This window comes from Monomorium pharaonis, chromosome 3 (genome assembly GCF_013373865.1).
Source record: "Monomorium pharaonis isolate MP-MQ-018 chromosome 3, ASM1337386v2, whole genome shotgun sequence".
Taxonomy (NCBI): domain Eukaryota; kingdom Metazoa; phylum Arthropoda; class Insecta; order Hymenoptera; family Formicidae; genus Monomorium; species Monomorium pharaonis.
Window position 1 is genome coordinate 6,049,721 of NC_050469.1, and position 17,473 is coordinate 6,067,193.

The 17,473-nt window shown below is 31.2% G+C and overlaps 1 protein-coding gene and 1 long non-coding RNA gene across 7 annotated transcripts in view; one reads left to right on the plus strand and one right to left on the minus strand.

Moving 5' to 3' along the window:
- The window catches only part of LOC105838746 (electroneutral sodium bicarbonate exchanger 1), a 56,321-nt gene extending 46,432 nt beyond the window's left edge, over positions 1 to 9,889 (minus strand). The window contains exons 1-2 of one of the 2 annotated variants that reach the window (XM_012684523.3): positions 9,664 to 9,889; positions 6,222 to 6,313 (exon numbers count right to left, since the gene is read on the minus strand). Coding sequence is in view for 1 of the 2 variants with exons in the window: in XM_012684521.3 (XP_012539975.1) it covers positions 1,720 to 1,733 (14 nt within the window). In the remaining variant the exon portion in view is untranslated. The other variant, XM_012684521.3, reaches the window with a different exon arrangement.
- Positions 9,890 to 10,527: 638 nt separating this feature from the next.
- Positions 10,528 to 16,906, plus strand: LOC114255165. 5 transcript variants are annotated; one of them, XR_003626449.2, is made up of 4 exons: positions 10,528 to 12,649; positions 14,680 to 15,880; positions 16,417 to 16,636; positions 16,720 to 16,906. It is a non-coding gene; the product is annotated as an uncharacterized LOC114255165 (long non-coding RNA). The 5 variants fall into 5 exon arrangements; XR_003626448.2 differs by adding an exon at positions 13,869 to 13,933 and having other exon boundaries at positions 10,528 to 12,588; positions 16,417 to 16,906; XR_003626447.2 differs by having other exon boundaries at positions 10,531 to 12,649; positions 14,680 to 15,037; positions 15,648 to 15,880; positions 16,417 to 16,906.
- Positions 16,907 to 17,473: the final 567 nt, after the last annotated feature.

A 17,473-nucleotide genomic window follows, 5' to 3' on the forward strand; every position in this document is an offset into this window, starting at 1 on the left:
GATTTTTACGCAGAATCGCATTATTTTCTAATGAAGAAATATTTGCCTTTTGATACATATTTGCCATTTATATTATTCTCTAAAATTCTAATTATTTTCCTAATTATGTTCACACACACATACACATACATATAACAATAGTAGAAATATATTTTCCATAATTTTACTTTCATAAAGGTTTATTTTCACAAATTTATTTTATCTCTTTACGAAATTTTCCAAAAAATGTTTTTTGCCGTAAAATAACACCTTTTGCAAATCTTTAAATGCATATTTATTTCTTTACTCTCTTGTTCTGTGTATATTTTTTTAGATGGTATATTATTTATTGAAATTCATATTCATAAATTCCTAAAATTAATAGTAGAAATTATTACACAATAATGTCGATATTTATTTCCGCGATACATATTTCCCGTGTACTGTACGATATACAGATAACTTAGATAATACAAATGCAATTGCAGGATAAATTTGCATGTCATATAATATGTTGATTATCAATTCCGTCTCGATCAGCTAATTTTTTTCAGGTTCGCTGCTCCGATAAAGATAATTGTATATGTAGAATCGAGTATATGTAAACGCCGATAAGAGAATCCATGTGACGTTAGTTAGGTCAAAGTGCAGGTCAGCACGTGATCAACGGTTAGATATTGCGAAATAATTATTCTTCCATGATTTTTACAAACGGATTGAACGCATATGCGTTTTTAAAAAATAAGATTCATTTAAAGCAGCGAACTCTGTTCACGTTTCATGTTGCAAGGTGAAGCTAATTCAAGGATACTACACTGGAATTAAATACATTTCGTGCAATACATTATTGCATATTAGTACAGTTAATTATAAGTTGCCTGGTTGATTGTACAATTTTTAGACAATTAGATGCGCCTTGAGTTAATTTTGCATTTGATAATTGGTTCAAAATTGTGTGTCTAAAACAAATATTTTATTTCATAAATTGTTTTACTAATTTACTGATACTATTTAATAATTATATCACACTAATCATATTAGTACTAGTACGAATTAAAGTATTTTACATTGTAGAGAAATGTTATTAATCGTAATAAAAAAAGCTATAATTTTTGTCTTTTTCGTAGCACATTATTTAATAAATATTAATGCGTTTTTTTCTTTAGAGCTAAGACATTTTTTTGAGAAATTTTATTGATAAATATCACAACACGCTGAAATTGGTCGGCACACTTTATAGCTTCGTAGTTTCAGCCTCTGTGTTTTTACAGCGCTCGTTCGAAAGATGACGTCGAGTGCATCGAGAATCTTGGGGAAACAAATCGTGATCCAATATAAATACGATAGAAAAGAGAGCGTTTTGTACCAAGCAAATTTTGTACCAACATCTGTTGCTCAGATTGTAGAATCGATCAATCGAGTAGCTTCAATCATCATGGCGGCGATTCGAATAATCTGAATAGCTAATGAGTTACTCATACAATAGATTTGTCACCAGATAAAAATAATTTAATTAGTATGTGCGTACATTAACTTCATTATTTATTAAAGAATCGGATTGAGAAATATAAATTTGCGTAACCGGTTTTTGCAACAATCAGTGTGGCGATGGTCGATGGTGATTGCACAGAAGAAGTTTAACAAAGTACAACGTAAAGAAAAAGAGCGTCATCTCGAAATTAACAAATTAACTGCAATAAGAATAGAATATTGTGCCACACGAATATTGAAAAACCCTACTTGTTCGATTGCATGTCTTCTTGGAGCTCCACCGGTGATTGCACCTGAAGAAATCTATCACCGCGACGATAAGCACGATGGTGAATGCACTTTTGGCCGCAATGTCAGACGGTAGTCCTCATGTCGGAGTCGCCCCGCTTCACGAGTAAATAAAGCGCGCGTGGACAGACGAGATGTGTATTCAATTAATTCTATCTCTTTCTCCCTATAGGTGCGCCCACATACACACACATATATATAAGTGTATGCACACGTGCACACGTCGTTGCACTACGTACGTACGCACGTCTGCGCACCGCGGTGTATGCCGGAGGACTGTTTACCATCGGCTGACAGCCAGATGATAGCTTCCGATCGCGCTCTCCTCTTGATGCTGGCGACGAACAGCAATCGGCCAGTCGCAGCAACCAGTCGGTGGCTGGCAGCAGCGCGGAGACAGTCATCCGGTGATTCTGATAAGGAAACTCCGCCCAGATAGTGCTGAGATACGCTCCGGAATCCGGTCAGGCTGTCAGGGAGGGGTATTATTCTGTCATTTCGAAATCGGTGACGATAATGTAACAATCATCGAGTAAACGATGTTGTCGGATCATCCGAAGACTAGCCCCCGCAGCTCCGAAGAAGCTACACGACATTGCATTGCTGAAATTTCCACGTAGATGGATAGAGGAAAAATGAATCTTCTGTTGGTGAAGGTGTACAGGACATCGTCGGCCATATAGTACGGTCATCCGAATTTTCTCAAGTTGAACGTTGCTCAACTTGATTTTTTGTTTAATATTGTGAATGACGAGCGTCGGTAGTTGGAGAAAAAGAAAAATAATAGATAAAGGCTAAGTTGACTAATATACGTGACGATTAAGAAGATATATTTATTTTCGCTAAAATTGATTCCTATCCAATTATCGATGCTCGGAAATTAAATGACGCAAAGTGAATAATATTATTTCGCGATATGTAAACATCGTTTCGATCGTTGCGACACACCAGATGTAGTTCTAGCTCTTCAAATAAGACGGATCTATTCGAATAAACAGCGGTCCCTGATAACCCATCAGCTTCTCTTTTATCTCAACAATTACTTCTGCTGAATTTTGTTATTATAAAATAGTTTAGAAAAATTAAAAAAGTACTGTTAGTATTATATATTAAACACATGTTAATTTAGAGATGATTTACATATTTATCGAATGGAAAGCTTATAGGAATAATACCGTGAGATACAATAAGAGATAAACTAATTCAATATATCGGCAAAAAATTATCTATCCAGCGATACCGAGCTGATATGACGATTATACGACAAAGCTGATTACATTTTTCTTGTTTAAGAAGTTACTTGTGCGTAAAAACGATATTTCAAAGTATAATCAAATGATACATTTCTAATGCACGTCAATCTGCGCTCATTGATCTGCATTATTGCGCACACATACACCCTAAACGCACGTCTTTTATTATGCGAATCACTTATAGATAGCTAGTATTATTTCATTGGAAATCATTATAATACATCTTTGAAATAATAGGTTTGACGTACGGATGCAAATGTGTGGGATTGCCTTGTGAACACAGCAGTGGCATTTATGATTAGTTCCGAAGAAGGGAAAGATTTGCATACTACGTTTCACATTAGAAGCATGCATCATGCGTATTATTTTTTTGCATAAATTACTTTTTATACATTACTTAAATTTGTTAATAATATGTATATTAATTTCTTTATTTATTGATTTTTTTTTTTACTTTTATATAAGTATTATTTGCATGTGTTGCGTACCTATCTCGCCAATGAAAACTTTGTGTTACAAGAAATATTTGATTATCAGAAAATAAAATTATGTCAAATATTGAAATCAGTTCACTTTACTTGCAAGAAGTGTCTGTTGAAACTAATAAAAGTTTTACTTTGAAATGCAATAGCCATTGGGAATAAACTTGTGGCCTGTCATAGGAAAATAATTCTATGCAATAATGCTATTCAAAACTTATTACTAATTCCGATAGATTCTTGCTTGTCTGTTTAGCCCATAGGAGTGACAAGTAGCGCATATGTCATGCATAATTAATCACGCGAATGACTATTGCATACTACATTTATGGTCGCACCCGCGGGAGAATACGATAAATTTGTTTAATCGCGCGTTATATATCCAGAAACTGTATGTATACCTTTACATATTCATGAACTGAGCTGCGATTAGGAATTATTGAATTATTTTTTAATGCCTACATAATTTAATTGCTACAAGAAATGTTTAGGAAAAAAAATTATTAGAAGAAACGCGTAGCACTTTATTTATTATAATATAAACTCTTTGGAGGATAAAAATTAATTATTATCAAACAGTCCTTATTTCTTGCTTAAATAATAACAATAAAACAATAATGGTCTTGTTATTCATTTTACTTGGGTTATTCATTTTACTTGAGTTATTCATTTTACTTGCGTTTTTATATCTTCAATCAGAATTCATTTCATTTAGAAAATTAACACGTGCGTGCTATAACGACAAAATCGATATTAAATTAATTGAAGAATCTTTTTGTCATTTTCCAAAGAGTTTATTCCACAGAAAATTTTTCCTCAACGTTGTGCAATCGCTCATTTAAAATTCTTATTATGTAAATTTATAGATCTCTGTGTGTGATCATTCTTTTTTTTTGTAACGACGGGCGGTGCAAACCGCTGAGAGCCAGAGGTAGTGAGTTAATACCAATTTGATGATAATATGGACTTAATTAGGCGCAGATGCCTTCACACTCCAGATAAAAGTGAAAAAAGCGCTCAAAGCAAGGATATTATCGCCACGAGTTTCATTATCACGTTACGGTAGCCGCGAAAGATAGTCGTGCCTATCAATTGCAGAAATGATCTGTTATCACGGCTACGATGCTTAATGGGTGACACGCTGTCTAGCAGAGAATTCGAATAATGCAAACTTTCGCATACGCTGCATTGTTACAGTGTACAATATGCTTCACAGTTACTATATAACTTTCAACTATAAAATGCAAACAATATGTGATTTCTTTATTAAAAAAAAATATTATGCGCATTTTGAACTATTTAAATTATTATTCAAACATTGCTTGCATGTGTTGGAAAATTAGGAAAGAAATCTATAATTATGAACGTGTACATAAAGCATTTTCCTATTACTTGATAGAATACTCAATAAAATATTTAATAAGATATTATTTAAAGAATTTCGAAAAATACTTTTCTTTCGTGCACATAATTACAATTCAATCGAAAGTCAGTCCTAAAATTTTCATTTTTAACAGAGTTCCCAATAAAACTTTTAGTAAAAATTTTATTGGATAAAATCAACCTAAAAAGCGAGGCTCAGTTACTTATAATTGACACTTAACTGAGAAAAGTCTTTTGATGTGCTTAATACAAGTAGACTGCCTGTAAAATTTTCATTAAAAGGAAATTATAATTCGTTCTTAAATATCCATTCACCATGAGTTATGCAGCGTATAAGAGACAAGTTTCCATTCTTTATAGCGCCCCTCGCGTTAAACCGCTTTCAATTAACGTCTGTTTAGGTACCGTGAGTCTTTTTAGAGCCAATCAGTACGCACTAAAGACTTGTAAATAGTGTCCTGTCACCGATGTCTCATCATTTTCCTCTACAGTTATCTCTCGACTCGTCCTTATTGTCTGATAAATTAGGCGGCACAGGACCAGAATACATTAATTGTATGTGAACCCAATTTAACGCGTATCTCGTACAAGCACATGATTAGATGATAATGTCCGACCCGTCAATCCCATTATAATGACACGTAAGTCGATCGGCCAAAGCCGGTAGAATTTATCAATAACTGATACATTATTGATAATATGTGCCAAACAATTTTATCACGCGTAATAAATTCAGAATATTCTAATTTTTTGTAATGGGTGAATATGAATATCCCACTTTACACAATAACAACGGAAAGTATCACGTTACAAATAACTTAATCTGTCTTTAAATCCAACCGACTAGAATGTGTAAAACACGTGCTTAATTGCAAGCGTTTATTACACATCTGTTGTTTTACTTATGTATTTAAAGCAATGCAAATTTTATGGTGTTATGACGCGATACCAACAGATTAAATGGATTAAAACAATTACATAATTTATACATAATTGTGATAGACTACAGTCTCTCGATCTATTCTCATAGATAAACTCCGAATCAAATTTCTCGAATTCAACCTGTACTTAATTTACATAGGTACACTCAGATCTGACGTTGTATCATTATATTTCTCATATTTATTATTGTTTATTGCTATAATATCATATTTCAAATACTGTTACTTTTAAATACTTTTACTTTAATTTTGCCTACTATGATCACACCAATAATGCAATAATAATTAATAACAATTTACTTATATCACCATTTATTGCACATGATTTAATATAACATTAGAACTTATGGCATTTGAAATATCATATTATAAGGAATTTCTAACACATTTACTATGTATATACTTACCTCCTGATTTACTAGCAGTTTTGAATGCACCCTGATTGTAACTTCCTTTCCTTCGAGTCGATCAAGTTCTATCAAACAGCCCGCATAGCTACCTGGAAATAAAAGAGAGAAACGTCACACTTAGTATACTCAGATAAAATCATTTCACTCTCAACAAACTTGTCTCGTAATTTTCTTGAATAAACGACAGAAAGATGAAGAGAAAGAATTAAAGGTAGAATTATTTACAGAGACGCTACACTCAAAAAACTCTAATCGCTACGAAATAAAAAAACCGCATAGCTTCTCTTAAGTCAAATTTAGAAAAATCGAAAAATAGGTAATTCAGTTTAGGACTGTTTTAAGACCGTCTTCAATTCACTTAGCTACATGTTAAGTTACCAATTTCATGAAACAGAAGAAAGGAACTGTAATTGCAATTGTAAAAAGTTGAATTGATTAAAGTTCATTTTTACGACGGAACCGACGAAACGATCTTTTAGGGTGATAACGTCGAGAAATTTGAGTGGAATTAAAAGATGGTAGCTTTAAACATGCGAACCGTCGCTTCATCCGTGTTTAACGTCGCGTCTCGCCTTGACCTGGCGACGGCGAATTGCAGAGATAAATGCTGCCTATAAAAAGCCGTCGTTACAAATTTATGCAACCTTCACTACCTCCGCCCTATCGCTTGCTACTGCGACTGCCACGAGTGGAACGATCGAACACGAGCCGCCCTTCGCCCTGTCACCAAGCGCAACAATGACTTTCACCTCAGTTTCTGTCTAAAGATGCTTGCAATGCAAACCAATAATTGGAAAGTATGCTTATTTTATCCTAAACATTTTGTTCAACATTTACGCTGTAAATATTTTATAAATAAATATATATTTCAAAATAGATTTTATATAAATTTATTATTTAAGTTTGGATATCAAAATCATATTTGTATATTAAAAATATTTCTTGATTCATCAAATTTATCAATATTCTTTAATTCCAATATTGTGATAAGGAATTGATAACAAAGATAATCTCAATGTACTGTTGAATAAAAATAATAATATGTTCTTGTTATCGATAATTCTACGATGCGTTTAATGATATATATTAACTGCTTATTTTTATTATTAATTAGTTACAAGAGCCTTTTCACTATTATGAGTGATACTTGTAACATTTAATACAAATGATTAAAGGCATTGTTACATTTAAGCATCTGTAATTTTGATGCAAATGTTGATACGAATTAAACTTAATTTATATTATGAATGTACACATAATTCTTTATATTTATGTTTGTACGGATACAGTGTACTATTAAAAGTCCGTGACATTTGTTAGAAAAGAAGAAAAAAATATTAAATTTCAAATTATTTCTCTTTTTCAGGGTAATATTACAGTCTGCAACATTAATAAAATATACGAATACATGGATATTTCAAATAGTTTCTTTACTTTTGCTCACTTTCTTCTTTCTAATATTATCACAGTGAACATTGTATGATCTTTAGTCAACAAAGGAATTTAATATAAAAAAAAGAAAACCAATGCAGAATAAAAATTGTACAAAAGAATTAAAACACGATATTTAAAGTCGAGTCTATAATTGATAAGCAAAAAAGTCTTATCTACAGTAAGTTCAGCGGCATTTATCACTGAGAAAGTTTAGTGCACTCTCGGTAAAAATGTTGCGTGTATGTACAGCTGTTGCAAGCTGGAACACGACACAAGACGCAATACAGAACGCGGCAAATTATTTTTCATGTTCGATGGATGACAGATTGGCAAAATAAGACGTCAATTTGAAACATGACAACAAAGACAGCACCTGCGGGAAATTTTTCAAAGGCATCGAACGGCTGCAATAGACAAGGATGTCTCGAGTGTCGATCATGTACGAGTCATTAAAGTGCACATACTCGACGGTGCAATACTTCATTTTATATCCGTGAACGTGCTCATAGCACATATCTATATCATATTTCTATCTATTTTTTCTTTAAAGAATATAAATAAAAATTAAATAAAAATACGGTGAAAAATATGAAACGACAAGCTTTGAGAACATAATATAAGAATATTTCATTATTTCATGCATTTTCTTTTGTTACATATTTAGTAGTTTTCTCCACAAAAGTTTTGTTTACGAGAGAGAATTTTAAAGATTTTAAATTTCTTTCTGTCTTAAAATTCTCCAAATTTTAGAAACAGTTTTCAAGATATCTTATACAATTGTAATTATAAGACAAGGGAGATAATAAAATTTTAAAAATTTTCTTGCTTAATATTTCTTTATACGTCAAAGAAGTACTTTTGCGGTATACTTGCTCTTTTTAATAATATTAAAAATATCCATCCTCATTATAATGTTCTTTGAAGCATATTTTTAGTGCTATGCACGTGTAATCCAACAGGCATACAATTTAATAACAATACAACGCGTCAAAAAAGAAAAACGTGACTCTCAAGAGAAAAAATATAAACTCTTTTTCGATTCTAATTAAAATTCACGTCATTTCAAAATAACAATAAGAATTTATGTCAAATTAGACTTAAAATCACTTTTGAATAAATGATTATAAGGAGTATCACGAAACGTAAGAATATAACGAAATATTATAAAAACAATTTGCAAAATAACAATATAAAGATTGTGAATTTATAATAAATTATTTATACAATGTCAAAGAGACAAATTTAAAAAATAAATTTTAAAAATCAATAATTAAAGTACATTTGAAAAGAGTGACAATTTTCTTCTATACAAAGAAATAATATTTTTTCTTATTATAAAGTTATAATAAGATAAACATTATTTTATGTATTTACTTTTATTCTAATTGATCTGAAAAGTAAGAGACAACACGTTATAAATATTTATTATCTAAAATACAAATTTTTAAATAATAATACATACAACCACAGAAAATTTAATTTACTAAAATAAAAAATATACATTTAATGTACATTAAAAAAATAAATATATATTTATATAATAATCACATAAATTATGAAAAAAAGGTTAATACATTGCGAAAGATATATTTCTTGTGACTAAAAAGTATTTTTTGTTTATGATCAAATATATTATCGATAAAGAAGAACGAAATTAAAAAAAAACGTTTCAAAGAAGTAAAACGCAATGAGACAAAAATGACTTTTGTATCCTTTATGAAGAAGACAAAACTAATATAATTTGTTTATACTTTTGATAAACTGTTAAGTAAAATCATTGAAAATAAAACTGTACAAACAGTCTGAACAAATTTATTGTAAATGACACGCATCAAGTAAACACGTATCACAGAAATGAGGAAAAGTAAAAAATACAAAAATATATCTATACACACACACGCACATACACACACACACGCACACATTAAAAAAAAAAAGATAGAAGGAGACTAGAAATAACACTTGCAAGATTTTTTTACATGGAAGCTAGCAAATCCAAGAGTACCTCTCGTATATACCCGAACGTAACGAAGATGAAAGAAAAATACATCGGGCAAGTGGGAGCGGATAAGGCACGTCGCGCACGAAATCCAACGATTCTTCCTTCCCGATCGGCAGGCGACTCACATCCTCCGTGCTAGATGAAGACGAAGGAGAACGCCGGCGGGCAACGACGTCGCCGTGCCAACCCTCGGGAGTTTGCACGAAGGATCGACGGTGGAGAGCGTGCGGCGCGTGTCCGCGGCGCGAGAGTACTGCTTCTCGCAAAAGGTGGAGGCGCCTGCACGCTCTTCGGTATTGATCCACGTGGACGACACTCCTCGTTCGTTCCACCAGCCCCGCCGTCTCTTAGCGTTAGCGTCCATCGGCGATCTACCGCGTTCGAAGTGCCTCCCGTTGATTCATCCTATTTGCCTGCTCGAAGATCCACGGGGGGATTTCCTTGACAGATCGATAATTGACGTGGACACGGTTAAGTAAACGAGGCAAACGACTCGCGGGGTGCGAGTTGACGAAGCAGTGACTAACTGATTAATTCTGCAGCAATCGCACACGCGTCTAAAATATAAATATATGACCTCCCATGCGTGAAAACAAAATAAATGAGACGCTTGAACATGAAATATATAAACAAAATTCAGAGAAAAAGCTTATTTATCTTTGATGTTTTTTTTTTATTTTCTCAATTTGATTAAATTCTGTCTTATATATATTATAAATTTACGTATATTGAATATATTATATTTTATATCATGTTATATAAATTTATTTTCTTTTATATTTTCCTGCCAACATAAATATTTATAAAAACATTATTGTCTTTTGTAATTTTATGTAATGTTTATTAATAAAGACGTCAGGCATTATTAATAATTGACTTCTAAGTATACAAACAGAGAAAAAAAAATTACCATTTTTCAAGTTCAATCTTTTCTCTCTTCTTAGAGTATTAATTTTAGTTGTTAAGTGCTGATTCAATTGCAAATTGCTTATTAAGCATTCAAATTACAGTTTTATTTTTAAAAAACTTTAAATCAATATTTAATTTTGAAGTTTTATTATTGCCAAAATCTAAATTGTTCTCTTGCTGCATACAAATCTATCTCTTATCATTATAAAATATTCAGAGCAAACGGTACGTGATAAAAACTATCTTCGAAATCTACGTCGGGGGGTGGTTCGACAGGACGCTGGCACGGCAGGGTGAAAGGATGTCTGAAGGTCGTTCATTGCCCCCAAAGAATAACTGCCGACTAAAGCTAATTGCGTTAATTTCTTGCGTTGAAATTCAATAGAGTTATGAATAAATTAAACAAGATAGAAAATTATATTATAGATATAAATCTTTTTAGAAAACATGTTTAAATATATATATGTGTGTGTGTGTATTTATTCTTAAAAAACAATAGTTTTTATACAAAATTATTTTTTGTTAAAACGCATATTAACATAAATTATTTGAAATAAAAATATAAAAAGTATAAATAAAATATTTTACGTCAATTTCAATTGTCTCAGATGCAAAAAAGTAAATTCTTCTATTTATTATATTAATTAGTTTAAATTACAATCAACAAATTTCTATATTAATTATTTATTGGGTGTTTACGAATGGTAAAGCAGATTTTTTTATATAATAATAACATTAAATATCTAATTAAATATCTAATTAAATATTTATGTAATACATAATATATAAATGATAAATTAAATAATAATAAATTACCCTAAATTGTATTCTAAAATTATGATATTGAAGATATGAAATATAAGAAGTAGATATAACTTTGATATTATTAGATTATAAGACATTCTTCTCTTCGTTGGTTGCTTTTTTTATGATCAAACTTTTCTAATCCCGGTAACGAAGAAAGTAAAGAAAGTTAACTCTGATAAAACAGTTCTGTCCTGTAGAAAAATACATATCTAGTGCAATATAGAGTAATGAAACTTGAAGTTGCTTTCAAAAGTTAGAATTGAACGGAAGGTAGAAAATTCGATGTTCTATAATGCAAATCGATCTTTAGTCCTGACATGAATGTGTAATACTCACTCCTAAGATCAATTACCAGACGTCCATCAAGAAATAAGCCCGTTGAAAGCAAATGACTCATCTTCGCTCAAGAGCACTTCGTAAATGTCGAGTTTTTTTTTATGAAAAAAATGAAACTCGTGAATTACGTAGGTAGTCTGCTTTAAGCCTCAGCATGGAGATGTCGTTACTCGTCAAAACTATTCTGGTACTACAATTGTACATGCTTTTAAAGATACCTCTTAAAATTTCAGCCATTTTGGACGCTCAGTTGTTGTTTGACAGTCGTTTGTGTCAGTCGACGTCAGTGTTTTTGTAAAAATGGAAAAAATCAAATATCATACCGTGATTAAATTTTTGCATTTAAAAGGTAATACGCCTGCGCAAACTAAAGCCGTGTTGGACGCTGTTAAGAGGAGTTTTGCTCCATCATTTGCCATCGTCAAAAGATGGGCAGCTGAATTTAAACGTGGGCGTACCAACTTGGTTGATAATGAGCGTTCGGGGCGGCCAACAACTGCGACCACTACCGATAACATCGAAAAAATTCACGAAATGATATTGGATAATCATTAAATCAATGTTAAAGAGATAGTAAAAATTATGGACATATTGAATTTATCATCTATTACATGAAGAATTGAACATGAGAAAGCTGACTGTGCCTTGGATGCCACGCTTCTCACTTTGGCCCAAAAACGTATTCAAATAAATATTTCCAAAGCCCTGTTGGAGCGATTTAAGCGAAACGAATCGGATTTTTTGCATCGATTCATAACTGTAAATGAAACTTGGATCCATTACTACACTCCTAAGACAAAAGAAAGATCAAAACAGTGGATTGCGAAGGGTGAATCTGCTCCGAAAAAGTTGAAGACGGTTTCATCGACCGAAAAGGTGATGGCGACTATTTTTTGAGATAGTTATGAAATTCTGTTTATCGACTATCTTGAAAAAGGTAAAACAATAACGGGAGAGTACTATTAATCATTACTTAACAAATTAAAAGCAAAATTTGCAAAAAACGGCTACATTTGAAGAAGAAAAAAGAACTGTTCCATCAAGACAACGTCTTGACCATCTCACACTTTGGTCACCATGGCCAAAATTCATAAATTGCGGTTCGAATTTATTGACCACTCGTATTTATCAGATCTGACCCTCAGCGACTTTTTCTGTTTCCTAAGCTCAAAGTTTAGCTCGGAGCTTTTCAACAAACATTTTTATCGAACGAAAAGATCATTGCATCTGTAGATGTCTATTTTGCAGAGCAAGATCCCAACTATTATTTGAACGGGTTAAAAAGATTGAAGCATCATTAGTAAAAAGTGTATCGATTTGAGAGGGATTATATCAAAAAATAATACTGAATTTGATCCAAAAAATACTTGTTTCTATATTAGGCTCAAAACTTTTCAGACTATTTATGTATATCGATCTAACGCGCAATTATAAATAATTTGATCCATGCTTTATGTACGGGTTATGATTGATTTCACTGTTTCAATCATCAGCATCGACAAATTTTGTAATTATAAAATAAATTTAAATACAAATTTATAAAATACTGTTACTATATTAGAAAAATTTTCGTGAATTCGTATTAAATTGATGAAAATTAATTGATTTAATCTGATTGGATTTTCGTTTCTATTTATTGTAGATTTGTATCATGAAATTTCAATCTTTCATGAAACTGTACTCAACAAATAGACTCGATTTCTATCATCAAACTACCATTATATCTATGAGTACTGGTAGTAAAATACAATTTACGAAAGCAGTATGCGATATATTGATAAAATTAATTGCTATTAAATAGCTGTAATATTTCTAACTTTTTTCTTACTACCCTGGCGGAAAAATTTCTGCAAAATTCTAAAAAAACTACTTCTAAAAAAACTAATTCTAAAAAAATTTATAAAAGTGTTCCAATTCTAGCATTTTTCTTAGAAAAATGTTAGAATTAGAACACTTTTGTAAATTTTTGTAGTTTTTTTAGAATTTTGAAAATAAAGTTGCAATACATTCTCTCCATAAATGTTTTTTATTAGTAAGCATAAAATCTAATAGAGAAACAAGAGAGATGTATTTATTACTTTAAATAGTAATTTTATGTTTTAATGATATATAAAATGTTACCAACGGTTAACATTATTTTTCCCTGTTACTTTTAGAAATATCAAGAATTGATCGAGATTGTTCAATTACATTATCCATTATGATAACATCTTGGATGTTGGTAACTTATCCATTTGATACACCGATATAGTAGATTTCTATTCACTGATTGACTAATGTTATTCATTTGTCATACATACTGTTAGATTAATTTGTTTTTATGTTGTACATTTTGCATTACTAATAATAATTAATAATTATTTTTTATTTAATATTAAATTCTGTCATTATTTTTGCATGTTTTATCTTTTTATTATATTTTTATTCACATTCTAAGCTTCATATATTAAATCAAGAATGAATCCGGTAGATGGCAATATCATACTGAGTAGTTCAAAAGAATAATTTGTAATAATTAAAACAAGTTATTGTGTATAAAAATGTAAGAATACTCTGCATACTTTTTATATTTTATTTTCTTATTTAAGAAAATAAAATATTTAAAAAATTTGTGTAATTAGAAAATATATGTATCTTCTAATTATATAATTTCTTTATACATATTATATATATGTATATGAAAGAATAGCAATATAGTACAATGATAATTTTTACACCTTATCTAATTTTTAAAAATTTATATATGTACTTTTTTGTTTATTTATATACATATATTTTACACTTAAGATATTTTAACATACATGTTTTGCTACTTTAAAACATTTTAATAAATTAATTGCTTGTCATCTAATACACTTGACTTGGTAAGCATTATAATAGATTAAGCATTGTATCTGTTCTGAAGATCGAGATCTCCCAAAATTGGCTAAAGCTGTTAAGCTGTTAAGCACGCATTCTCTTTGACAGGTCTAAAGGTTCGCGTCAATCATCTTACCATCTTAAGAAAACAATCGTGCAAATGTTTCGCCTTATCGCTAACGTGGAAAGCTCTAGCGCGAAATTGAATGGCAATGAAGGAGAGTCCTAAATCGAGATGGTGATGAACGAAAGAATAACACGGAAGCGAGATTGAGGATAGTCAGCTTCGACGTGACGATGAGAAAGAATCAGATAAGGAAGCGTGGCTCTTCCACTGACATTTCCTTTGTTTAAGAATCAAGATAAGGCCTGGCAAGGCCCATATGGAAGGTCCTATGTTTGAGCACGGGCAGGAACAAACCGGGCGCACCTCCTTTCCTCTCACTCTCGAGTCAAATATTATCGGGTGCGCGTATACATATGTATTTATCCGCATAGTTTACTCCGGACACCTGCCTGCAACCTATGGATCAGCACCTCGACACCTAACCATCGCATGATTAAACCTCCCTTCATTGGAATTTTTCGCAAAATAAATAATTGATAATCCAGTTTCTATCGTTTTTTATAATTTATTTAATACTTTTGTTGAAGCTAAATCAAACGACCGGTTTACTGCAACTGTGTGGTTAAAAGATATAATTATTTATACTAAGACCAAATAAAAGAACAAATCGCGCAATCGAATCGTTTGAAACAGAAATATTCTAACTTTAAAAAATGCAGTTAAAAGCAATATGTTTAATCAATTTGAGTTAAATTTTTGAATATTTTTGAGAATAGCGAAAACAATATCGTGTAAAATATTTATTATGCAATATATTGACTCTTAAAAATCTATTTTAGAGATTTATAAAATACACAACGATGAAGTTGAAGAATCTAACAAAAAATATAGGTATACAAACAATTATAACTTCGAGATCATTTTTCCACAAAACCTCCATCAAGATTTAGGGAAAATCGAAAACATATCCTAGATAGATCCTTTTGTGAAAATCGATGTCTTCGTGTAGATAGGTCCCGTATTTGCAATGCACTTGTGACGGTGCGAGCTTGAAGCTGGCTCGAATGACATCGATGGGCACCGTAGCATAGTTTTCCCGGCCACGCAAATATTTGCTGGAAGGTGAAAGAGTCCTCTTTAAATTCCACTGGGCAATCGGCGCCTCAACGTTCAAAATAACCTTAGAGTTTAAAGCTCCTCCTCTAAGATCAACAGAGATCATAACGAGATGATCCTTTAACGGTACGCTGTCTTCCATATTACCTAAGAATAACGATGGTTTACCGATGCGCTAAATTACTTTTGTATATCGAATAAAAATGTAAATAATAAATACATAAACATTACTACCAGAATATGTCAAATTGAAACATGATATGATAAAAAAATTACACCATCTTTACATTAATATTTAATACATAATTTTTTAAGTATTATTGTCAAAAATAAATTAGGAATCCTAAATTTATATATTTATTATAACATTTATTATAAGTTTATTATAATTACCAAGAAAACGAGAAAACGTATGATAATATATTATAATTATAAATACGTTAATTTATCAATAATTGTCATAATGTTAAATATCTTACATATAATCTTACTAAAAAAATTAATTGCATATAAGTAATAAATGATTAATTAAAAACAGTTATGAGATAATTTATCAAATTGTACAAGTGATAATTTCGAAATTGTGCTATGCAAGACTAAGTAATTCATAAATTGTGTATATCATTTTAACATTCTGAAAATGTTTTCTCTTTTTATTGCAGGGTAACGGCAATCGAGAGCTCGAATTTCGTTCCCAGGACCGGTGCGCACGTTTGTGCTATGCAGGATTAAGCAATCACGTGGACTGATGGTACCTTGATAGCGATGCTAATGTCGGGTCGAAAGGGCCTAGCACGCGTTTATGGCCCTTCCGTTTGCTTAGGCAAATCGAAGACATTCGCGGTCGAAGGGCGAGTATATGTATCTTCGGTGTTGGAAACCGTGAGCCTGCAATAAAGAACTATTACAGTGGCATCAAAGTGACGAAGCCTACTCATAAAAAATTCTTTTTTTTCTCCCACTAGAAACACATAGTTATTACTAAATAAACCAGGAGAACATCCAGTGAACATAAAATGGAAGGAAGATATGAAAGAAGAAAATGAAAATTTTTTCTCCCTAAATTTTTTTTTAATATATCCATGTTATATGTTGCGACACATATTTATTAAATTTGTATATCTCTCTCTCTTTTCTTTTCTCAACTTGAAAGACAAATAAAGAAACATATAGAAAAATATAACTTTCTTGAAATTATTTAAAATATATTGAAACTTACGTTCCTCTTTAAAAAATGCAACGAGTAATTGCTCTAATAATAAATATATCGTTAAAAATATAATAATGCGTAATTATATGTTAATAATTGTTTAAAAGCACAATGGTTCTACTAATTACTCTGATTGTAGAAACATAATATAGCAATTATTTAATGTATTACTGTGCATTAAATAGGCTAGCGCAAAGTATTTAATTAAATTATAAATTCTTTAAAATTTTCACTTTTTTCTTTAATATTTTATAAATGTTATATTATTTCACTGTTACAAATATAGTCGGAAAAAGATTGTTCGCGATGATAAGAAGTTGTAAGTGACACGAATCCATTTGTTTCAGATTCGGATTATTCACATCACGGGAACGATCGCGAGAAATGCCATTTCAGAATCAGTGGACTATTAAAAGGTCGAAGGTTCCGATGATCGATGACGGTGCGCGTCTCCATGTGGTAATCGTGATATTATACGATACGTGAAACTAGAAGTCGACGCGCGCCAA